Genomic DNA, 25,519 nt, shown 5'->3' with positions numbered 1-25,519 from the left:
GCTCTGTCGCCCAGGCTGGAGTGCAGTGGCGCAATCTCGCCGGCTCACTGCAAGCTTCGCCTCCCGGGTTCACGCCATTCTCCTGCCTCAGCCTCCCGAGTAGCTGGGGACTACAGGCGCCCGCCACCACGCCCGGCTAATTTTTTGTATTTTTAGTAGAGACGGGGTTTCACCGTGTTAGCCACGATGGTCTCGATCTCCTGACCTCATGATCCTCCCGCCTCAGCCTCCCAAAGGGCTGGGATTACAGGCGTGAGCCACCGCGCCCGGCCTCATTCCCATTTTCAAGGATCCTAAGCTTTTTTAAGATCTCAAGCTATTTTCTAGGGACCAGCATGGTATGAATGATAACACATAAAACCTGTAAGGCCCTTAAGAATTGAAATTGTCTCACATGTCATCTAGTTTGATGCTCACGAAAATCCTATAGGGATAACAAATATGTGTTTTTAACTTTTCTTTTTACCAACTTAGTGGATTACAGTGAAAATGAAAACAAAGAGAAAAACCACTTTGCTTATTAAATGACTGAGCTGCTGCCGTATCTTCTCTTAGGAGCTTTCAGAGATCCCACAGAGTAAGCCACCAAGATTCTCAAGTAGATAAAACCTTAGAATTTTCTATTTTAAGGTTTATTTTAGCCTCCTGATGTAGAGATGAGAAAACCGAGATCCAAGAAAAGCGACTGGCCACGGTCCTGAGAAATCATATTTCGAAGCAGGGGTGTAGGGGTATATGAGATGGTCTGTTCTATTACACTCGCTTTTCTCATCGCAAATTTTAGATAAAAAGTCTGATGTTCCCAGAGACAAAACCTGACGCTGCAGGCTGGAGTGGCGAGTCCCGCCCCGCGCGCCTCAAGCCCCACCCCCAGGCTGTCCGCGGCAGTGCCTGAGTGGCAACCAGCGCCGGGGACCTCGAGGGGTCCTTCGCGTGGGCTCCCGATGGGCTGCCTGAGCGGGTGCGCGGGCAACTTCCGGTGTGGGTGACGAGTGGTGGCCGAAGCAGGGGTACAGCAAGGGACGCTCAGGCGGGGACCATGGCGGACGGCGGCTCGGAGCGGGCTGACGGGCGCATCGTCAAGATGGAGGTGGACTACAGCGCCACGGTGGATCAGCGCCTACCCGAGTGTGCGAAGCTAGCCAAGGTGAGGAGAGGCCGGCTGGCTGTTGGCGGGCGCCAGGGGCTGAGTCACGGCGCGGAGCCTGCTTAGGCCTCAGGGGGCCTGCGGGCTGGAGCGTGCACCCCCCAATGCCTGTCCAGCCCTAGTTGGGCCTGCACGAGTGGGAGACCCCAGGTCGGCCCGGCTAGGGCTGCGGAGTACGCCAGCGCCTATAGCTTCCCAGACCCTCCCCAAAACAGATGGTCACTTCCCTCCGTGGGACTTAGGGCTCCGTTTAACTTTTTGCCGTTTCTTGGATAATGTTTAAGTGATATTTACCTTAGTAGTTTCCCAGGGGTTAAGGCCGCTTCAGTATTCAGGCTAGATCAGAGAGTTTCGTTCTGTTGCTGTTGCTCAATCAATTTATGTCGTTACATCGTTTGTGGATCATGGCTATGTGCCTGGTCTTTGGCCAGGAGAAGGGGCAGGAAAGTGATAGTACGAAGATGACTAACACAGGACCCTGTCCTTTAGGAGTTGATGTACGTGATGAATTAGTCAAGTCATGCATGGTGGTGAGGGCCATACAAGGGGAAAGCGTTACTGGAACACCGAGAAGGAAGCTATGCATTCTTAATGGTGCCATAAGGGAAGGTTTCACAGGAAGGCTGACGTTTGTATTGGGTCTTGAAGAATTAGTAAGATTGAGGTGGGGTGGAGTCATTACTGAAGACAGAACTACAAAAGTAAAGACAAGTAGGCACTATAAGAGTTTAACGGGCTTTCCAAGAAACAAGGATGGAGAAAGGTGATAAAGTTGGTACGTATGTATATCTTAGGTTCAGTATGCTTGCTGAGGGGGAGCCACAAATTCATTAAGAGCTTTCTAGCAGCTAGCATCAACAAACATCAGTTACATAAGGGTGGGAAAACTCAGCCGCCTCCAATGCCAGACAGATAACAATAACTGATATTTGTTGAGTAGTTTCTGCAGTGTCAGGCACCGTGCTTACATGCACTAAGCCATTTGATCCTCACCTCAGCCCTATGCGATGGCTATTACTATTATCCTTATTTTACAGGTAAGAAAACTTGGGCTAGAAAAAGTTGAATCACATGCCCCAAGATCATACAGCCAGTAAAGTGGTGAAGCCAAGAAGCAAACCCAGGCAGACCGATTCTAGATTCTGGAGCTGGTGCCCTCACACACCATGCTGTCCTGCCTAGAAGCCTATTGTAGTGAAAACCTGAACTCTTTTTTTTTTTTTTTTTTTTTGAGACGGAGTTTCACTTTTTTCACCCAGGATGGAGTGCAGTGGCGCAGTCTTGGCTGACTGCAACCCCTGCCTCCCGGGTTCAAACGATTCTCCTGCCTCCGCCTCCCGAGTAGCTAGGACTACAGGTGCCACCACGCCCGGCTAATTTTTGTACTTTTAGTAGAGACGGGGTTTCACTACGTTGGCCAGGCTGGTCGCACGCGACCTCCTGACCTAAAGTGATCCACCCACCTCTGCCTGCCAAAGTGCTGGGATTACAGGCGTGAGCCACCGCGGCTGGCCAAAAACCTGAACTTTCGAGCACCTGCCCAGGAAAAGGAGGCGGCAGATCTTCACCTTCAGATAATCTTTGCCAATTGGGGATGAAGGCCGAGTATTGTCGATGCTGCTAATTTGAGGGAGAAACCAGGAAGATGAATTTCTCATTAAATACCTTAATATTTAGAAATTGGATACTAATCTGTCATATTAAAATACTATTTGAGCCAATACAATGTAGCTAGAACAAAACATACAGGCCAAGGTCAGCCCCTGAACCTCCACTTTGGAATTAATAGAATGATAGTGTCCATAAGGAAGAAACAAGTAATTTGCTCTAGAGAAGGACAACCAAATCTTCCTTTTATGAATTTCTGTTAATACCAGTCTACTGTTTGCAAGACCTAGTCAGTGTTAGACACTATGAGAAGTACAGAGATTACTAGACAAAGCTCTTGCCCTCGAACAGCTTATAGATCAGTAAGAAAAAAGACTTCACTGCTACAGTTGTTCTGGTGATCTTATGTAGCATTTATTCCTAAATAATTGTTGTTATGCTCCAGGCTGTTGAAAAACTTGCAAACTCCAATACCATATGCCTTTTTAGGTGTCCAGTGGGTAACAGAAGTGTTTAAAAAAAAGAATGTTGGGGCCTGTTAAGATAGATACATTTGAATTTTGATTTTTTTTTTTAAGCCAGTGTGCCAGCTGAATAAAACAAGGTATATGTTGTGGGAGGGTATACTTTTTTTTGTTTGTTTTTTGATACCGAGCCAGTTTCAACTTTAAATTAGATGGTTACCCTACACTCCTGGTTAATTTTTTTAAACATATTTTTCTGTTTTGCTTTTTATTTATTTTTTTTATTTTTTGTTTCGAGACAGAGTTTCGCTCTTGTTGCCCAGGCTGGAGTGCAGTGGCGCGATCTTGGCTCACTGCAACCTCCACCTCCCGGTTTCAAGCGATTCTCGTGCCTCAGCCTCCCGAGTATCTGGGATTACCGGCATGCCCCACTACGTCCAGCTTATTTTGTATTTTTAGTAGAGACGGGGTTTTACCATGTTGGTCAGGATGTTCTCAAACTCCTGGCCTCAGGTGATCCACCTGTCTCTGCCTCCCAAAGTGCTGGGATTACAGGCATGAGCCACCGTGCCCGGCTGCTTTTTATTTTCCATTTCATATTATTTTCTAACCATTCTGCCAAACATAAAAAAAAATTAACATTGCATTTCTACATTGGAATGTATGGAACAGTTAGTATACATTCTTTTGATTTTATTTTGAGCCCATCAAACTATGAAGAACGTCTTGTTATTTTCACTTGTGAGAAAATTTAAGCTTCAGGCGGCTTAAGTGGTTTATTCAAGGCAGATCAAACTCACATCTCCTGGTAAAAAGAATAGTGTTCTTTTTGCTACTACCTCTTTAAGAGATTATCAATTCTGTCCTTAATTTCCTTAAGACATTTTTTACTTTAAATGTGAAAGACATTTGAAGATGAAAATTGTGTATATAGCACTTTGGGAGGCCCAGGTGGAAAGATCACTTGAGGCCAGGAGTTTGAGGCCAGCCTAACGAGATGCTGTCTCTACAAAAAAAATTTTAAAATTAGCCAGGTGTTGTGGTACGCACCTGTTGTCCCAGCTACTCTGGAGGCTGAGGCAGGAGGATCACTTGAGCGCAGTAGTTCGAGGTTGCAGTGAGCTATGATCGCATCACTGCACTGAACCCTGGGCAACAGAGTGAGACCTTATCTCTTAAAAAAAAAAAAAGTTGTATATAGAGACTTAATAATGTATTAGATGGGAAACTGTATTTAGCAGAAGCCTTAGAAAGGCAGACAAATTCTAGAGTTGGGTTGTAAAATTGCCAAATGTAGATCATTTAAATCACTTGTAGTTGTCACCTAGTACAGTTTTATGTCTGTCCTAACACCCATGTTGCAAATGATAATAACTAATATTTATTGCTGTATACGTTTTATTAAAATGTCAGCTGCTATGATGATAATGATATGTACTCATACTGTGTTCCAGGCATGCCTTTATAGGTATTGATTTAAATCTTACACCAACCCTGTGGATTGGTACAATTATTGTGCCCACTTCGCTGAAGAGAAAATTGAGAGTCAGAGAGCTTGTGTTTTACTCAAGGTAATATGGTAGTACAGCTGGGATTTAGACCCGAGCAGTCTGGCTGCAGAGCCTGTAGTGGGTTTTTTTGTTTTTTTTTTTTTTTTTGAGATGGACTCTTGCTCTGTTGCCCAGGCTGGAGTGCAGTGGCGCGATCTCGGCTCACTGCAACCTCCATCTCCCGGGTTCAAGGAATTCTCCTGCCTCGGCGTCCCCAGTAGCTGGGACTACAGGCGTGCACTACCATGCCTGTATTTTTAGTACAGACAGGGTTTCACCATACTAGCTAGGATGGTCTCAAACTCTTGATATTGTGATCCACCCGCCTCAGCCTCCCAGAATGCTGGGATTACAGGCGTGAGCCACCGTGCCCAGCCAGAGCCTGTATAAATTAACCATTCTACCGCCTCTGTGATTGGTGTGTAAGCACCCTGTGTCGGGTTGATGGGGTGTTAGTAAAAGTGATACTAGTTCTTGATGATGGTTATCTCTTCGCCTTGTATTCAGGAGTTAAAAATTAAGGAGGGCCTTTTCTGAACTGTAAAGATATGGTATTTAGCAGTTCTTAATATACTGAGGGTTTCTCATTCTCTCTTTTTGATTATGTTGTATTTGGCACATGGTTATTTGGGGACTACTTACATTCTTAAATTGAATGTATCCTTTGATTCTCCTTCCTCTTAACCCATTTTTTGTGAAAAAATCAGATCTTGGCCATGACCTTGAGCAGTAGGATATAAATAACTCCCACAAGCTTAGCGTTCCAGTAATGGAACACTAGGCCTAAATGTTAATGTCTTCCTCCCTCTCTCCCTCCCTCCCTCCCTTCCTTCCTTTTTTTTTTTTTTTTTTTTTTTTAGATACAGGGATCTCAAACTCTTGAGCTTAAGAGATCTTCCTGCTTCAGCTTTCTGAGTAGCTGGTAGTGCACAACACTGTACCTGGCTTAATGTCTTTTCATTTCTTTTGGTCACCTTCAGCCTCTTATGGTTAATGTCAAAAAGAGCAAGTGAAATGTAAAACAGTTTACATTGTTAACAGCTTAAACAAAAGAGACCCCTTTAAGGAATAGGTCACTTTAAAAGTTGGACTATGTAGGGGGAGTATTGGACTGGCTTTAAATTTCAACTATTTGTGGTGACTTTTTTTTTAGACCGAGTTTCGCTCTTTCACCCAGGCTGGAGTGCAGAGGCATGATCTCAGCTCACTGCAACCTCCCGTTCCCGGGTTCAAGTGATTCTTGTGCCTCAGCCTCCCAAGTAGTTGGGATTACAGGTGCTTACCACCACGCCCGGCTAAATTTTGTATTTTTAGTAGAGATGGGGTTTCACCATGTTGACCAGGCTGGTCTTGAACTCCTGACCTCAAGTGATCTGCCCGTCTTGGCCTCCCAAAGTGTTGGGATTACAGGCGTGAGCCACCATGCCTGGCTGTGGTGACTTTTTATTAGCCTTTTTCTTTCTTATTTAGGTTGTGTAACAAATCATTGAAAGATTGGATTCATTCAGGAATTAAAGGAGGTGCAAACAGAACTTATACTCAACATTGATGTTGAACAAACTCATTAGTCGCTTACATCATTTACAAGGATTATTTTAATGAGGAAAATGAGTCACTGAAGTCACATGTTCTAACAGGTTGGTTTTGGATAGCTTTCTAACCATTTGTTCCTCTGAGTTGAAAGGCAGCATCAAGGAGTTGGAATTTCAGGACCTGAGTGAATAGACAGGAAAAAGAGGAGGATGTTTAGCCATAGGGTAGAATGTGGAAGATTGGGAGAAAAAAGGGGGATGATTTGAAAATTGGAAATTGTATTAAATGAAGTGATGGTAGTGTCCTTCAAATAGCACTAAATTGTCAACGGTATAGTTTGTCACATCCTGCTTATTGTGACAGTAAGAATCAGGAATTGTAAGCCATTGAGATCAACTGAATACAGATCAGGTGAGTGCCAATCCATTCAACACGTATTATATGGAGGTTGGTGCAAAGAGACGTGACAAGTAAACGAGGATCCAGCCCTAAAGGAACTTGTAGACCACTTAGGAGGTAAGCTATGTGCATCAGTAACTGATACAAGGATGGAAGGATGGACCATAGTGTCTGCAGAAGCAGTGGCATGTGCTTGGTGTGATGCAGCTCACTGAACTGCAGTGATGAACAGTATAGACATGGCATCCCTGCTCTTACAGAGTTCGCATTCTACTGAGATTGGAAAGACAGTAAACACCAAAATAGAATATAGTTTGGGGTAATTGCAGAGTAGAGTCAGTATGGTTGAGTATGAAAGGAAGAGGTACTAAGTGACTACTGATTTTTAGAGAGTGTTATCCAAAAATGCCTTTGTAAGAAAATGACGTTTAATGTTTTGTTGATACTCCAGACTGTGGCTTTAGGCCAATGTGTGATTCTCTCACATGTATGGTGCAATTTAATACCCATGCTTCTGAATTAGAATACCATATATTAAACCACACTCTATTGATCACAGTCACGTGACTAATAGTAATTGCAAATGTGACGGGTGACTGTCATTAAACAGTATTTTGCATTTTAACTATTTTTGCCCTTCATTTTGTTGCCAGATAGTAACCATAGAGATGACTTTGATCAAAGCGAAAGGTGATATTTAAACTAGTACAGTAGGGGAAGCGCTGCACTCTAGTGGAGAGAGCTTTGGAGCTTGAGGCAGGAGCCCTGGATCTAGTGCTGCTCATTTCCTTTTGTGGCTAAGCAAGTCATTTTAAGCTGTTTAGTCCTCAGTCTTTTTAATCTCTAAAATGAAGTGATTGAATTAAATAATGCCTAGCCGTCTTTCTAGTTCTAAGATTCTTTCATCTTTTAGGATTTATTAGCCTTCAACTTTGGAGAATTTATAGATTTGTTCATTGTTTTTTTCCTCTGATGAACATTTAGCCAGTATTTATTATATATATATAAATCTATAGAACTTTCAGAGAAAGGAGAACTAGGGCTCTCCAAACAGGAAACGTTGTTAAAATATGTTAAGAATCACATATTTCAGATTTAATTAAAATAAGTTCAGACAGGGGCCATGCAGTATATATGCTGTGCTGCATGGAAGATTCATGCATGTTTAAAAGCTATCTTGGAAAAATATGGCAGCAGTATTTTAAAAAGTCAAAACATTATTTATGCCCATAATTCAGAAGCTATTTAATAAGTTTCTTTCATCAGTAGAAAAGGATAGTACTCACGTATCATCCATGAATGTTATTAAGATAAAAAAATTCATTTTTGGTTAGAAAAACAATTTTTAAACAATACTCTTCTCATTTCAATTTATTGTCAGAGGTATTTACATGATAGTTATTAATATTAGCATGTTAAATAAATGCATTTTTAAAATTTTTTATCTAGAGACCAGGTCTCACTCTGTCACCCAGTCTGGAGTGCAGTGGTACATTCCTAGCTCACTGCAGCCTCAAACTCTTGCACTCAAGTGATTCTTCCGCCTCAGCCTCCGGGGTAGCTAGGACCACAGGCACAGGCTACCGTGCCCAGCTAATTTGTAAATTTTTTGTAGAGACAGGATCTGCCCCTATTTTCCATGCTGGTCTCAAATTCCTGGGCTCAAGTGTCCTCCCACCTCAGCCTCCCAAAGTGCTGGGATTACAGTACGTGAGACACCATGCCTGGCCAATGAGTGCAGTTTTTGTGCTGTATGTTGGTTTTGGTTTTATCAAAATGTGTGGTTCCTAATAGGATAACTTGTTTTAGTCCTGGTGTATTATCATTTATGTTTATATTATTTGAGTTTTATTGTTCCAATCTCTAAATATATAGCCTAGGGAGCATGTTTTATTTTTACATCTGAGTTAGAGATGTGGAGAGGTTAGTGTAAGTTGTCAGAAACTGTATTTCAGTTGAATCAGTATCTGCTCAAGAGCATTACTTGAAGGATAGCATGTGTGGGTGTTCTCAGATGCCTTCATTTCCGGTAAGCATGATTACTAATTTATTCTTAAAGTCATTGAAAAATTAAACCATAGTTTCCTGTCTTTTAGCTCCAAGCATTCTTTTTATTTCTCCTTGGAACTCTGTATTTTAAAATATCTGTTAGGGTGACGGTAACTTCATAAAGGAATCATTTATTTTCCTACTTTTTTTTTTCTTTTTTTTTTTTTTTGAGACAGGTTCTCACTCTGTCGCCCATGCTAGAGTGCAGTGGTGCGATCTTGGCTTACTGCAGCCTTCACCTCCATGGCTCAAGCCAGCCTCCCACTTCAGCCTCCAGAGTAGCTGGGACTACAGGTATGCACCACAATGCCCAGCTAATTTTTGTATTTTTTTGTAGAGACAGGTTTCGCCATGTAGCCCAGCCTGGTCTCGAACTCCTGAGTTCAAGATATCTGCCCCCTTCGGCCTCCTAAAATGCTGTCATTACAGGCATGAGCCACTGCACCCGGCCTCTGTTTTTATTCTTTAAAGACACATGTGACTACCACTTAGAGTCTCTGATCAGAACAGGATCCACCAGATGCAGTGGCTCAGGCCTGGAATCCCAGCACTTTGGGAGGCCGAGGTGGGATGATCGCTTGAGGTCAGGAGTTCAAGACCAGCCTGGCCGACATGGTGAAAGCCCATCTCTACAAAAAATAACAAAAATTAGCCGGGTGTGGTGGGGCACTCCTGTAGTCCCACCTGCTCCGGAGGCTGAGGCATGAGAATCGCTAGAACCCGGGAGGTGGAGGTTGCAGTGAGCCGAGATGGTGCCACTGCACTTCAGCCTGGGTGAAAGAGTGAGACTCTGTCTCAAAAAAAAAAAAAAAAAAAAACAAGATAAACAGGTGTTACCACACTGAGTTGATAAATTAGAATCCAAAAGACTTGATGTTTTCTTAGGTGTTACATGATTGTTATATGTTCAGTTTCTCTTAGGCATTTAAAAATATTAAAAATAGCTTATGGGCTTCAAGTAGGGAACCACTGACTGATGGAACCCACTAGAGAAGGAAGCACTATCATGAAAAGGAGAGAAACAAAACTAGTTATGGGTAGTCCTTTTCCTCTAGAAGAGGCTGTTGATTTTTCCTTTTCTGTGTCAAAACCATTTCATTTTAGACTAGTTATTTGCATTTTGTGTGTTTTTTTATTGTTCATTTTCATCTTTTGTTTTAGGAAGGAAGACTTCAAGAAGTCATTGAAACCCTTCTCTCTCTGGAAAAGCAGACTCGTACTGTGAGTAGTTTACAGGGGAAAGCTCAGTTACCATTAATTTCATTGAACATTGTTCCATTAACTTTCAATATATTTTTACCCTTACAGGCTTCCGATATGGTGTCTACATCCCGTATCTTAGTTGCAGTAGTGAAGATGTGCTATGAGGCTAAAGAATGGGATTTACTTAATGAAAATATTATGCTTTTGTCCAAAAGGCGGAGTCAGTTAAAACAAGTGAGTTCATGATCATGTCTGCTCCAAACACAAAAGCATTTGTATTTCAGAACTTTTCACAAGCTCTTCTATAAGTCTGTTTAAAATGTGTTAAGTCAACATTGTAACATCCTAGAGGGTGTTTTAAAATTCAGTCTACATTCTCACAATGATATGACTGTTTTCTGTTTTTTCTTCTAGTCTTTATATGTTTGCATATTTTTAAAAATTGTGTTGTACTTAGAGTGTTCATACAGCTTTGTTCTATTTTGGTATTGCTACTTTTATTTTTTCCTTATTTATTTACTTATTTTGAGACAGGGTCTCACTCTGTCACCCAGGCTGGAGTGCAGTGGTATGACTACAACTGACTGCAGCCTCAACCTCCTGGGCTCAAGCAGTCTTCCCACCTCAGCCCCTAAGCAGCTGGGACTGTAAGCGCATGCCACCACACCTGGCCAATTTTTTTTATTTTTTGTAGAGATGAGGTCTCACTATATTACCCAAGCTGGTCTCAAACTCCTGGGCTCAAGTGATCCCTCTGTCTTGACCTCTCAAAATGCTAGAATTACAGGCATGAGTCCCTGTGCCTAGCCCCACTTTTATTATTTTAAATGGTTTTGTTGTAATTTATCAAGCTGATATTCTGATTTTATTTAGTCATATCTCTTTTATTAAACACATCTTTTTATGCTGTTTCAAAATTTTTTTTTAGTAGTAACTAAATATTTCATTTTCTTATATTATCCCAATATATGATTTTTTTTGCAAAACAGCTTTTTGAGGTATTGCTGACATTCAAAAACTATGCATGTTGATAAAGATTTCTCTCCTTGACTAAACTCTCTGAGCCCTCTTCTTGACAAGTCCTTAACCTTGTCCTGTGTAGACTTAAACAAATACTAAGATTGTTTCTAACAGCTCAAGGCTGCATTTCCAGGATGACCCAACCCCCACTTAGAGTGCCTGCCTGAGAAAACTGAAGTCTGCCAAAAGAATGTACTGTTAAACATGTAATCTTGTGTGTGTGTGCGTGTGTGTGTGTGTGTGTGTGTGTGTGTGTGTGTGTGTGTGTAGAAATGGGGGCTTGGGTCTCGCTACATTGCCCAGGCTGGTCTTGAACTCCTGGGCTTAAGTGATCCTCCCACCTCAGCCTCCCAAAGTGCTGGGATTACAGGCATGAGCCACTGCACCCGGCTTCCAACTTATTTTTGAGGCCATTTTTAGAGAGACTATTTTGCTCATTTTGTTTAGAGATTATGTAAGTTCTCTTTTAGTGTTTTGGTGAAGTTGGATTTTTCTTTACTGTTTCCTTATTCTTCTTGAGATATATTTAAATGTTCCCCTGTACAAGTAGATCTCATTTTTTACATTTTTATCTCATCTTTTAAATACTGTTTCCTGAGTAGTTTCTGGGTTTTAATTTCTTGCTTTAAATAATAAAGACAATGGCATTGTAAAAGAGGATGTAATGGAACCAAAAATAGATATATAGTGTTACTGGACAAATTCCTGATTTTATTAATTAGACTGCTTCTAGGGTAAGGATAGTATTAAAGTGGGTTAAATTATTTTTTGCAGAAGTCAGTTACTGTAATTGATTTTGGTTTATTTTTCTTTAGGTAAGTTTACATGCATATAAAAGACAGTGTTGGCTCAGTGCAGTGGATCACACCTGTAATACCAGCACTTTGGGAGGCCAAGGTGGGCGGATTGCTTGAGCCCAGGAGTTAGAGACCAGTCTGGGCAATACTGTGAAACCCTGTCTATACAAAAAATACAAAAATTAGCTGAGTGTGGTGGCAGGCACCTGTAATACCAGCTACTTGGGAGGCTGTGGCAGGAGAATCAGTTGACTGGGGAGGCAGAGGTTGCAGTGAGCCGAGATTGTGCCATTGCTTTGCAGCCTGGGCAACAGGATGAGACTCTTGTCTCCAAAAAAAAAAAAAAAAACCAAAAATATGCAAGCCGATGTGAAGAATTAGTATAGATTTAATTTAATTGAGACAACCTAAAATATGTGAATGTGAAATGTGAAATTTATGTATTTATTTATTTATTTGAGACAGAGTCTTGCTCTGTCGCCCAGGCTGGAGTGCAGTGGCACCATCTCTGCTCACTGCAACCTCCGCCCCTCGGGTTTATGCACTTCTTCTGCCTGAGCCTCCCAAGTAGCTGAGATTACAGGCATGTGCCACCACACCCAGCTAATTTTTGTATTTTCAGTAGAGTCAGGGTTTCACCATGTTGCCCAGGTTGGTCTCAAATTCCTGACCTCAAGTGATCCACCCACCTCAGCTTCTCAAAGTGCTGGGATTACAGGCATGAGCCACCGCACCCAGCCATGAAATTTACTTAAATGTGCCTTTTGGTGCCCAGTTCAGTGGTTTGAGAGACAATTATTAGACAAACCATCGTCTTACTCTATTTTCTAAGAAACTTACTCTCTATGGGACAATTTTGAAAGGGCTCCTTAATTAGAAGTCTTGGGGCAACCTAGGTTGAAATCAACAAAAATTTATGTTTTATGTAGTATTAGGACAATTGAAAGCACACATCTTAAACTTTAATTTCTCATGCCATAAAAACTCAGAGCTAGTAGGGGGTGTTGCTTAACGCTTACTTTTTTCTTCCCTTTTTTTTTTTTGAAACAGTCTCTGTCGCCCAGGCTAGAGTGCAGTGGTGCAATCATAGCTCACTGCAGCCTCAATCTCATAGGCTCAAGCAGTCCTCCCCATCAGCCTCCCGAGTAGCTGGTGCTACAGGCACAAGCCATCACACCCAGTTAATTTTTGTACTTTTTGTAGAGACGGAGTCCTGCTATGTTGACCAGGCCTCTAATTCGTGAGCTTAAGCAGTCCTCCTGCCTTTGCCTTGTCTGCCAAAGTTCTGGGATTACAGGCATGAGCCACTGTGCCTGGCCCCTGGCCCTGTTAATTTCCAAATGGAGAAACGTATTTTTATGTAAAGTGCTTGGAATGTGAAGAGACATGCAGCCTATAGTTCTTGCCCTTGGCACCCTATTGGTTAGTAACGTATGTAAGTCACAAGTAATCATAGCACATCTTTAACAAGTAGTCTTAAGATTTTTTTTTAATTGCTACACATACATTAGGCAATGTATAAGTGACACAACAGTAATAGATGTACAAAGAAATGTGAAAGAAGGAAGAAAATATGTTGAGTTAGATTTATTGGGGAAGGCTTCTTGGAGAGAGAGGAATTTGAGTCTCTCTCACCGCTGGCTAGTGACAGCCAGAAGTGGAGCCAGGCATGCTCCTTTCCCTGTAACATATTATGTCTTCATAGCTATGGAAAGTTCTTAGGAAACATAAATGTCTCTGTGGCCCACAGAGTCCTCTTTTCTCATAATTATTTTTTACCTACGAAATTTATTTTTTGCTTAAGCAGACTTAGAAAGTAGCTTTAAGAAAATAAACTTTTTGGCTGGGCATGGTGGCTCACACCTGTAATCCTAGCACTTTGGGAGGTCGAGGCAGGCGGATTTCCTGAGCTCAGGAGTTTAAGACCAACCTGGGCAACATGGCGAAACCCTGTCCTTGCTAAAAATACAAAAACAATTAGCCAGGCATGGTGGCGCACATAGTCCCAGCTACTCAGAAGTCTGAGGCAGGAGAATCGCTTGAACCCCAGGAGGCGGAGGCTGCAGTGAGCCAAGATCGCACTCTAGCCTGGGCGACAGAGCGAGACTGTCTCAAAAGAAAGAGAGAGAGGGAGGGGGGGAAAGGAGGAAGGGAAGGAAAGGAAGGAAGGAAATAACCTTTTCTAAAATTGCTTAATATGAATGGTTTATATTCATTGTCTGTCACTTGAGCCCAAGGGGTCACTCCAACTGTAACTTCCTGAATGTCTTGCATTTTTTTCAGAGAGGAGCAAGACGTTCACTTATTATTAGAATTTTTTTAATAGCTTCCCCATTGCATTGTTAGCGTGTTAATGTACAGTAGTCCCCCTTTGTCCATAAGGAATATGTCCAAAAATCCTCTCTGGAGACCAGAAACCACAGATAGTACAAAACCATATATCCACTATGCTTTTTCCTTGTTGAGAACTTTCACCTTTTCATTTAAAGGAGGCACTTTATGGCTTCGCTTTGGCATATACAAATGGCCAGCATCACCACTCTTGGGCTTTGAAGCCATTGTGAAGTATAATAAGGGTTGCTTGAGCACAAGCACTGCCCTGGATACAGTGGATCACATGAGACTGAGATGGCTACTGAGTGACTAGGGTGGGTAGTGTGGAGACACTGGACCAAAGGGTGATTTGAGGGACTGCATTTGATTTCATCACTACTCAGAATGGTGTGCAGCTTAAAGCTTATAGATTGTTTATACATGGAGTTTTCCATTTAATATTTTCACACCACAGTTGACCATGGCTAACTGAAACTGGAAAGCAAAACCTTCGTAAGTGGGGACTACTGTAGTTGTTGTTTTTAACCCCATCTGATTTCTGTTAATGTATTTTTTGCACAGCTTTTAGAATTATCAAGTTGTGTGCTCTTCTAGAAATTATTATTATAATTAACTTTACAGGCATCCTATGTTTTGTGAGACACTACATGTCCTAGGGCCTTGAACTTATTGAAAGAGTTATAGTTTACAATAAAACCATAGCTTTCTAGAATGCCTGGGTCTCTAAATAGCCAGTGTTTCAGATAGTTAAAAGTTTAATACTGCTTGTTCTCATTGATAAATGGAAGTTAAACAGTAGGTGCACGTGGGCATGAAGATGGTGAGACCCCTGTCTTTACAAAAAAACTTTAAAAAAATTAGCTGAGTGTGGTGGCACATACCTGTAGTCCCAGCTGCCCAAGAGGCTGAGGTGGGAACATCACATGAGGCCAGGAATTTGAGGTAGCAGTGAGCTGTGGTCATGCCAGTGCACTCCAGCCTGGGTGACAAAGTGAGGCCCTATCTCTTTAAAAAAATTTTTTTTTTTTTTTTTTTTTTGAGAGAGATTATCGCTCTTGTCGCCAGGCGGGAGTGCAGTGGCGCGATCTTGGCTCACTGGGTTCTAGCCCCTTGATATAACCTGTGAGGAAACTGAAGGCATGAGGGTCTCTGGCTCTCAGTGTCACATGGTATTGAGGTGAATTTGGGTGACTGTGGCTCTTCCTCCCACCCGGGTGGTAGAACCGTTTCACCTTTTGCCTTTGCCACTGCCTTTTTCCTCCTCAGTCACAGTGTCTGCAAGTCATGGCTTCAAGCCGCTGTGGACCTCTGCTTTCTCTTCCCCTAGTCAGATGCCATTTCTTCCATGTTTTCCTGCTTGGCTGCATCTCTGCATCTGAGGTTTTCCTGACCTTTACTGACTTGTTACGGGGTACTCGGTACTTTTTAGGTATCAGTGAGATTTCGATGTGATGTTCTTTATGACATTTCGGTGTCTAGAGTTACTTGGGAAGACCAAGTTCGATCATTGCTCTTTGATCAATAAAATACATTTTTTCGCTCTGTGAGGAATGTATTTTACTTATGAATGGTTTTTAATATTTTAGGCTGTTGCCAAAATGGTTCAACAGTGCTGTACTTATGTTGAGGAAATCACAGACCTTCCTATCAAACTTCGATTAATTGATACTCTACGAATGGTTACCGAAGGCAAGGTAAATTTTCTGTTGACATAACTCAAAATGATATGAACTGTTTTTTCTGTATTCAGAGATACTTAATGTATGTAGATATTTTGTATATTTTTATGTTTATTTTTTAAAGAAATACACAAAATGTCATCACTGTAATTCAACCAATAATGTCTTTGTACATCCCTTTCTGCAAATGAATCTATTTAAATACTGACAGCCATGGTATATCTAGATTTTTCTGGGAATTGGGTATCTTATCACGGATTTAAATGTGACTTTAAAAAAAATGAATAAAAATTCTACAGGGTCAGGGTGTGGGAGAAGAGCATTTTAGACATAGAGGAAATAATATTCAAAGATAACAAAGTAAGAAATGTATAATAGATGTAGGAAGCTGTAATTAGTTTGATATTATTGAAAATAGGGTAAGCAAGCCTAAGCATGAAAATTCATTCACTAGGTGCTTTAGGTTATACTGTAGTCATATTTTTGGTGTTTAATTTGTTGGAAATTATAAATCTACTAACATTACTTATAGCTACAAAAAAGTTAACAACTTTAATACCTAGCAAAATTAGATATTTTTAAAGAAGGTAGTCTTGTATTTAAAGAAAAGTCAGAATTAGAGTATTAATTGAAGACATTGGACTACATATAACACACTTTTCAAATAATCACAAGGCATTTTGCATCTTCTGTGCCGTTTATGTAGCTTGTGGTCCTATTATTTGTTAAACATAGTAATTTCATATTTAGGTTCTCAAAGCAGAGTTACAAAATATGGATAAGGTTTTATAGAGACATTTTCTTAAGAATTATGGCTATATTTGTGAAATATAAAATGTCTCACAGCTGTATTTGTACATGGCAGATAAAGTGCACAAGAGCTGTAAAATATTCTTATAGCTGGGTTAAAGAATAGTTCGGTTCTGGCCAGGCACAGTGGCTCACGCCTGTAATCCCAGCACCTTGGGAGGCCGAGATGGGCAGATCACCTAAGGTCTGGAGTTCAAGACCAGCCTGACCAACATGGAGGAACACCCTCTCTCCTAAAAATACAAAATTAGCTGGGCGTGGTGGCGCATGCCTGTAATCCCAGCTACTCTGGAGGCTGAGGCAGGAAAATCGCTTGAACCCGGGAGGTAGAGGTTGTGGTGAGCCGAGATCACGCCACTGCACTCTGGCCTGGGCAACAAGAGCGAAACTCCATCTCAAAAAACAAAAAAAAGTAGTTCAGTTCTACCTTTTATTTTTTTGAGACAGTCTCACTCTGTTGTTGAGGCTAGAGTGCAGTGGCCTGATCATGGCTCACTGTAGCCTTGAACTCTGGGGCTCAAGTGATCCTCCTGTGGCACCATCCCAAGTAGCTGGGACTAAAGGTGCATGCCACCACACTCAGCTAATGTTTTGATTTTTAGTAGAGACGGGCTCAACATGTTTCCCAGGCTGGTCTCAAACTCCTGGACTCAAGCGATCCTTCTGCCTCAGCCTTCCAAAATGTCAGGATTACAGTTGTGAGCCAACATACCCAGCCTACTTTTTAAATTTTAACACGTTTCCACGGAATTTTGATTGTGTAAATTTCTCATTTGTAGATTTATGTTGAAATTGAGCGTGCGCGACTGACTAAAACATTAGCAACTATAAAAGAACAAAATGGTGATGTGAAAGAGGCAGCCTCCATTTTACAGGAGTTACAGGTAAGGTATTGCATTTTAGAGTTGGTAAAACTTTGTTTTGTCAGCAGCATTTTCTAATGGAAATATAGGTTGAGTATCCCTTATCCAAAATGTTTGGGACCAATAATTGTTTTGGATTTTGATTGAAAGCCTGTGAATGGCATCTTTTTTCATACTGAAAATTGTCATTTCCTCATTAGCCATTAAGAAGATGCAAATTAAAACCACAATGGGGTACCACTACATACCTATTAAAATGCCTACAGTTTAAACAATAAAATACTCATTGCTGGTGGGGATGCAAAGCACCTGGAACTCCTGTACCTTACTGGTGAGAATGCAAGGTGGTGCAGCCAGTCTGGAAAACAGTTTTGGCAGTTTCTTATAAAGTTACACGTATGCTTACCATATGACCCAGCAATCCCACTCTTGAGTATTTACCCACGGGAAATGAAAACTTACGTTTACATAAACCCAGTCTACAAAACGTGTTCAGAATAGCTTTATTTGTGATAGTAAAAAGATAAAATCAGCTCAGATATCCTTCAACAGGTGAATAAACTGTGGTATGTCTGTACAATGGAATACTACTAAGCAATAAAAATAAATGAACTATTGATGTATAAACTTGAGTGAATCTTACAGTTTAGGCCATTATACAGAGTGAATAAAGACAGCCTCAAAGAATTACATACTATATTTGACATTCTTGAAAAGACAAATTTGTAGTGATGAAGTACAGATCACTGGATGTCTTAGGAGGGCTTATGAGTGGGGGAAGTGTGTGATTATAAAGGGGCAGTATGAGGAAGATTTTTGGGATTCTGTATCTTCATTGTGATGATGGTTATGCAAATCACTACATGAGTTAAAATTCATAGAATTTTATACCAAAAGGGGGAAAATCCATTATAAATAGTAATTTTCTAGCGGTAACTAGCTTTTAATGTAATTGTCAACACTCTCCCTATATACATGAAGGTTCTTATTATTTAACAAGGATGAATATTTTAATATCTATTTCATTTTATTGCAATTCACAAAATTGCAAAGTATTATAAACTTATTTGGGGAATTACTGTGCTAGGTGGAAACCTACGGGTCAATGGAAAAGAAAGAGCGAGTGGAATTTATTTTGGAGCAAATGAGGCTCTGCCTAGCTGTGAAGGATTACATTCGAACACAAATCATCAGCAAGAAAATTAACACCAAATTTTTCCAGGAAGAAAATACAGAGGTGAGCATATCTGTGACCACATGTTTACTTTAAAAGTATGAATAAAACCCATAAACCCCAATTTGTTTTGTCAACTTTTTTGCAGAAATTAAAGTTGAAGTACTATAATTTAATGATTCAGCTGGATCAACATGAGGGATCCTATTTGTCTATTTGTAAGCACTACAGAGCAATATATGATACTCCCTGTATACAGGCAGAAAGTGAAAAATGGCAGCAGGTAAGAATATATTCGTGTAATTGACATGGCTTCTTATTCAGAAGAGTAATTTGCTTTTTTTATTTTCAAATCTTTTTAACTGCAGTAGTTAGATGCAATTGTATGGTGCTGCTTTCTATTCAGTGTTTTTCAGTATATTACTGATTCAGTCCAATTGCAGCCATAGTTTAGATTATGTCTCACTTTTGGAGAAATGTAGGATTCCTGTTTAAAATGTGTACAGTGGGTCATATCCTAATAAAGGTTGCAGATAAAGACCCGGCATTACTTTGGAAAATTATTTTACAAAAGCTGTTTTAAGGGGCTTATTTATATATATATTCCACATTTATACTGCTAACTTGTTATAAGAACTTTTTCTTTATACATTTGTCAAAAATGAATGTCAAGAAAAATGTCAGCTGAGGGGAGTAAGTCAGATTAGCAATGATTTATTATAATAGTTTTGTGAAAACTAAATACTATAGAAAGACACTATGAAAAGGCAGCCTTGCAATATTTTTCCCCTTAAGACTTTTTTTTGTTTGTTAATTTGTTTTTTGTTTGTTTTTGAGACAGAGTCTCCCTCTGTCGCCCAGGCTGGAGTGCAGTGGCGCAGTCTTGGCTCACTGCAACCTCCGCCTCCCGGATTCAAGTGACTCGCCTGCCTCAGTCTCCTGAGTAGCTGGGACTACAGGCATGTGCCACCATGCCCAGCTAATTTTTTTTTTTTTTTTTTTTTTTTGAGACAGAGTCTCACTCTTGCCCAGGCTGGAGTGCAGTGGCGCAATCTCGGCTCACTGCAAGCTCCTCCTCCCAGGTTCACACCATTCTCCTGCCTCAGCCTCCCGAGTATCTGGGACTACAGGCACCCGCCCCCACGCCCGGCTAATTTTTTGTATTTTTTAGTAGAGACAGGGTTTCACCATATTAGCCAGGATGGTCTCGATCTCCTGACCTCAGGTGATCCGCCCGCCTCGGCCTCCCGAAGTGCTGGGATTATAGGCGTGAGCCACCGTGCCCGGCCTAATTTTTTTTTATTTTTGTATTTTTAGTAGAGATGGGGTTTCACTGTGTTAGCCAGGATAGCCTCGATCTGACCTCAGGTGATCTGCCCGCCTCGGCCTCCCAAAGTGCCGGGATTACAGACGTGAGCCACTGCGCCCGGCCAAGACTTTAAAATTTGAAATGGATATATAGTTATTCCATGATTGTTCAGTTTTTGTCAAAGTTTCCATTATGTCCAGTCTTGCATATAACTTGTTGTACAACTCTTTTAGGCTCTGAAGAGTGTTGTACTCTATGTTATCCTGGCTCCTTTTGACAATGAACAGTCAGATTTGGTTCACCGAATAAGTGGTGACAAGAAGTTAGAAGAAATTCCCAAATACAAGTAAGTACTTTTGAAATTAGCATGATATATCTCAGTCGAAACACCATTTTGAAAGAAAATTGGCTAACCTAAGTGTATACTTCTGTGTATACTTCTTTTTTTGAGATGGAGTTTTACTATTGTTGCCCACACTGGAGTGTAATGGTGTAAGCTCACTGCAACTTCTGCCTCCTGGGTTCAAGTGATTCTTCTGCCTCAACCTTCCGAGTAGCTGGGATTACAGGCACCCGCTACCATGCTGAGCTAATTTTTGTATTTTTAGTAGAGACAGGGTTTCACCATGTTGGCCAGGCTGGTCTCGAATTCCTGACCCCAGGTGATCCGCCCACCTCGGCCACCCAAAGTGCTGGGATTACAGGCTTGAGCCACTGCGCCTGGCCTAAGTGTGTACTTCTTAATTGGTTACTGATAGAGTATACTAGAGAATAAAACTAGAGAGGATAACGTGGTGGAATTTTTTTTTTAGCATTGCATCAGCAGTAAATGAGATTATAACATACTTTCTTCTAAATTGCTTATCAAGTGGAAGTTTCATATCAGGTCTACATTTGCAGCTTTTGATTAATTATTTGATAGAGTTTCATCATTAGTAGTTTAGAGCTTTGTGATTTTCAGAAATACATACTTGTGAAAATCTATTATATAAAATAGACTTGCTTCATCATAAACACAACAGGCTCTTATTTCTGTTTGTTTCATGAGTACATTTACATTCAGTTATTTCAGAAATTGACAGTGCAGAAGAGAGCAGAGTGTTAAGTGGGAGAATGCTGTATTCTGAACTACTGTGGGAAAAATGGTAATAAAGTTGATAAAATACACAATAATCATATGGTGTCTCATTCTACTAAATAAAATTTAACGAAAACAGTCTTTGCTGAATTTTTTGAACTTTGCTATTATATTAGTTAATACTTAATTTTTACAGATTTGGAATATTAAGATGTATACAATTTTCAGGGATCTTTTAAAGCTTTTTACCACAATGGAGTTGATGCGTTGGTCCACACTTGTTGAGGACTATGGAATGGAATTAAGAAAAGGTTCCCTTGAGAGTCCTGCAACGGATGTTTTTGGTTCTACAGAGGAAGGTGAAAAAAGGTGGAAAGACTTGAAGAACAGAGTTGTTGAACATGTAAGAATCTGTCATAGAGATGACAATTTTTATTTTAACCTTTAGTGAATTTACTTTTTAGAATTAAATTTTGGCAATTTTGAGCATAAACTATTTTATTTTTCACATTTGACAACCAAATGTTCATTTAGGATGTTATGTGTTTAATTCTTCACTTAGGATATTTTTTTTCTATGCCCACTGTAGTAGTGATGCACATTTGGTGTTCAGATGTTTACTCTGCATTTCCCAAAGCATATTGGAATGTATCTCACTCATCTTGGGTTTTTTCCCTATTTTTGGCTTTTCAGAAAAGATAGCTATATTTTAGCTTGCTTCATTGTGAGAGAACCTCTTAAGAATCCAAAATTTATAGCATATAAACCAGACAGAATTTCCGAAGAATGGGGGCAGGAGGGTGTTTCTCTCTTAATATTCACTAGTCTTGGAAGCAGGTAACATGTCTTAAACCTGAACTTTGATCTTTTTAGTATCACTGCCGTTATGTTGTATTATGTTGCCATTCACTCCTTCATCTAACAAACTTTATTGTGAGCCTTCTGTGTGCCAGACACTTTACAAAGCACCAGGGCACACAGGAGAATAAGACAGTACCCTCCCTAGGCCGGGCGTGGTGGCTCACACCTGTGATCCCAGCACTTTGGGAGGCTGAGGTGGGCAGATCACCTGAGGTCAGGAGTTCGAGACAAGCCTGGCCAACATGGTGAAACCCCATCTCCACTAAAAATACAAAAATTAGCTGGGCGTGGTGGCGCACACCTGTAATCCCAGCTACTCAGGAAGCTGAGGCAGGAGAATTGCTTGAACCCAGGAGGCAGAGGTTTCAGTGAACGGAGATCACACCAGTGCACTCCAGCCTGGGCGACAGAGCAAGACTCTGTCTCAAAAAAACAGACATTACCCATTACTCTACCTTTAATAAGAAGATTAAAAATTATAGGGAAAGACGTACTTATAAATAAAAAGAGTATCAGATATTGTAGTACAAGTATCTAGAGAGCAGAGGGAGGCTTATGGGAAACTTTGGTAGTTCTACATGGAGAAATGATCAGGTCGGATGAATCGATGATTGAGGTGAGGTTTGTAAGAGGAGTGTGAGGTTATCGGGCAGACAGGAACAAGGGAGGGCAGCCTGCGCACCAAGTCCCTCTGAGAGTGAGTGTGGAGAATGCATTTGGAGAGATAGGAGACTAGAGAAGACTAGTAAGGTGAGAGATACATGGATTTTAAATAAGGCAGTAGCCAACGGATTAAAGACTGCTTGGAATGGGATTGTTTTAAGGAAGGAAATCAATAGAATGCAGCCATTGATTAGACTTAAAGCATGAAGGAAAAGGTTAGATTTAAAGGATAAAAGCACAGAGAAGAATGCTTCTCATGCTTTCTGATGTGTTGGTGTTGCCATCAGCCCTGATAGAGATGGGAGAAGATGTAGCTTCTTCAAAGATTGAGTTCATTTTTCTCCCCACTGTTCCCCCACCTTTTTTTGAGTGCTATTGTTAATAATACTACCAATAAGAACAGTAAAGGGGAGTCTCTGTGTCTTAACTTCAGCACCATCGCCAGTGAAAATTAGGAAATTTAATTTGAAGCTATCTTTAAGTCATTGGAATAATGGTAAAGTGATGAGTATTTGAAATGATGTCTAATCTTTTTTTTTTTTTTGAAAGAGAGTCAGTGTAGCTCTGTCATCCAGACTGGAGTACAGTGGCACAGTCATAGCACACTGTAACCTTGAATTCTCGGGTTCAAAGAATTCTCCCCCCTCAGCTTCCTAGGTAGCTAGGACTATAGGCATGCACCACCATATTCAGCTAATTTTTAAATTTTTTGTGGGGATGGGGTCTTGCTGTGTTCCCAGGCTGGTCTTGGTCTCCTGGCCTCAAACAGTCTTCTTGCCTCAGCCTCCCAAAGTGCTGGGATTACAGGTGTGAGTCCCTGCACCGATCGATCTCCAATCATTTTTTAGATTTTAGCCTTTAAAACATTTGTGTTATAATTAGAAAATCTTAACTTTAGATTCTTGCACTCAGCAAAAATATTTCAGTACAATTATAATTTTTAACCACTAGTTAAGACAGGCATATATTTTGACTATATATATTTAAAGAGCTGTGTAGAATATTCATAGTAATTCAGAATAACTACAGAAACCAAAATATCTAAGTATTTAGTTTTGTTATTGAAACTTAGAACTAGCTTTGCTCCAGTGATGGACTGTAGAAAAATAAAAGCTCTGAGTCTAACATTTTAAGTAAACTTACTTGGATATGAAAATAAATGGACTTTTAGACTTACTGACAAATGTTACGTGTTCTCCCTGCTCTCTATCCTCTCCCCAGAATATTAGAATAATGGCCAAGTATTATACTCGGATAACAATGAAAAGGATGGCACAGCTTCTGGATCTATCTGTTGATGTAAGTAGTAATCAACTTTGAGTTATTTGTAGGCATTCCTTTTGAATATTGACTTGTAAAAATTGAGTAAGAAAATCAATGTTATGATTTAATTTTATGTTTAGGTAATAGAGTAATAGTTTCCCAAGCAATCTTGAGTACCAAAAACTAACTTAAGTTTCAAGTGATGCTAGGTCTTGTTGGAACAGTGTTGTCTTTAGGTGCATGTTTCATGTTGACAAAATGCATAGCACACAAAGAGGAGTTAACCCAAGTGTGTAGTAATGGCCTGAAAAGCATTTCTGTCCCCAGAAGGATCTGTGACAGTTTAGGTGGTAAGACTCATGGAACATTAGAGTTGGAAGGTTTGTTCCTTGATCAGCTTGTCAGCTCTTGTCACTTATGAATGAGAGTACCAGAGTCCTTAGAAGTCAAGTGTCTTGTCCGTGGTGCATAGTTGCCAAGTAGCAGAGCATATATTCTAACCCAGCATTTCTGGAAACAAATTAACTGTACCATACTGCCTTTTAAGGGGAAACTTTGTAGCAAAGGGAGTAGACCAACTTGCCGTTGGCATGGATACCAGCAGTATTGAGCTTGCAAGGAGGCAGATTCAAACTCACCCCTGACTGAGTCTACTCAGATTCTATTCATTCCCTAGACTATCAGTAAAATAAGTACTTATTACAGGAAGTCAGCAGTTGCTAACTCTTTTTTTTTTTTTTTTTTTTTGAGGCAGAGTCTCACCTTGTCGCCCAGGTGGGAGTGCATTGGTGCGATCTCAGCTCACTTCAACCTCTACCTCCCAGGGTTCAGGTGATTCTCCTGCCTCAGCCTCCTGAGTAGCTGGGACTACAGGCGTGTGCCACCATGCCTGGCTAATTTTGGTTATTTTTAGTAGAGATGGGGTTTCACCATGTTGCTCAGGCTGGTCTTGAACTCCTGGCCTCAAGTGATTCACCCACTTCAGCCTCCCAAAGTGCTGGGATTACAGGTGTGAGCCACCACACCCAGCTGAGTGTTACTAACTCTTAAGAATGAATTCCCCTGCATATTCTTGGATGAAGAGTTCAGAGAATGCTTTTCTGAAGTTTTGTTTATCGTCTGTAATTTATCCTGTCTTAATCCAATTCATCTTTCTCTCTTGCAGGAGTCCGAAGCCTTTCTCTCAAATCTAGTAGTTAACAAGACCATCTTTGCTAAAGTAGACAGATTAGCAGGAATTATCAACTTCCAGAGACCCAAGGATCCAAATAATTTATTAAATGACTGGTCTCAGAAACTGAACTCATTAATGTCTCTGGTTAACAAAACTACGCATCTCATAGCCAAAGAGGAGATGATACATAATCTACAATAAGGGTCTTAATGCTTTAGAAAAAAGTTAAAATTGGAAGTCATTTAAAAAAGACTGTTATAATGGTGTATATGTTGGGGTTTTTTTTCTAAGCTTCTTTGTCTTAAAGTTTAAAATAGTGAATATGTTTGAGACTCCCTTTGACCTTTCAGTTCCCCAAGTTCATTGTTAACTTTGCATTTGCAATTGGTGCAAAAATACAGATTTCTGTCGTCTGAATACACAAAAAGTTGTGTCATAACTTACCCAGATATGTTTTTTTATCATTTGAAACCTTTTTAGCTACTGTTTGTTTTCATTCAACTAACAAACATATTCCAATAATAAAAGCAGTATATACATA

At 40.5% G+C, this 25,519-nt stretch overlaps 1 protein-coding gene across 1 annotated transcript; it reads left to right on the top strand.

Annotated features, from left to right (window-relative positions):
- Positions 1–872: 872 nt before the first annotated feature.
- On the top strand, positions 873–25,519 carry PSMD12 (proteasome 26S subunit, non-ATPase 12). Its single transcript, XM_003812357.6, has 11 exons — positions 873–1,147; positions 9,912–9,971; positions 10,059–10,187; positions 15,691–15,798; positions 17,373–17,477; positions 18,544–18,693; positions 18,779–18,913; positions 20,173–20,285; positions 21,246–21,420; positions 23,763–23,840; positions 24,970–25,519. Exons 1-11 carry the CDS (start codon positions 1,040–1,042, stop codon positions 25,177–25,179), a joined length of 1,371 nt encoding a protein of 456 aa, XP_003812405.1. The 5' UTR covers positions 873–1,039; the 3' UTR covers positions 25,180–25,519.

Source organism: Pan paniscus, chromosome 19 (genome assembly GCF_029289425.2).
Source record: "Pan paniscus chromosome 19, NHGRI_mPanPan1-v2.0_pri, whole genome shotgun sequence".
NCBI lineage: Eukaryota > Metazoa > Chordata > Mammalia > Primates > Hominidae > Pan > Pan paniscus.
Note: the sequence above shows the minus strand (reverse complement) of the source record. Positions and strands in the feature narration are given on the sequence as shown.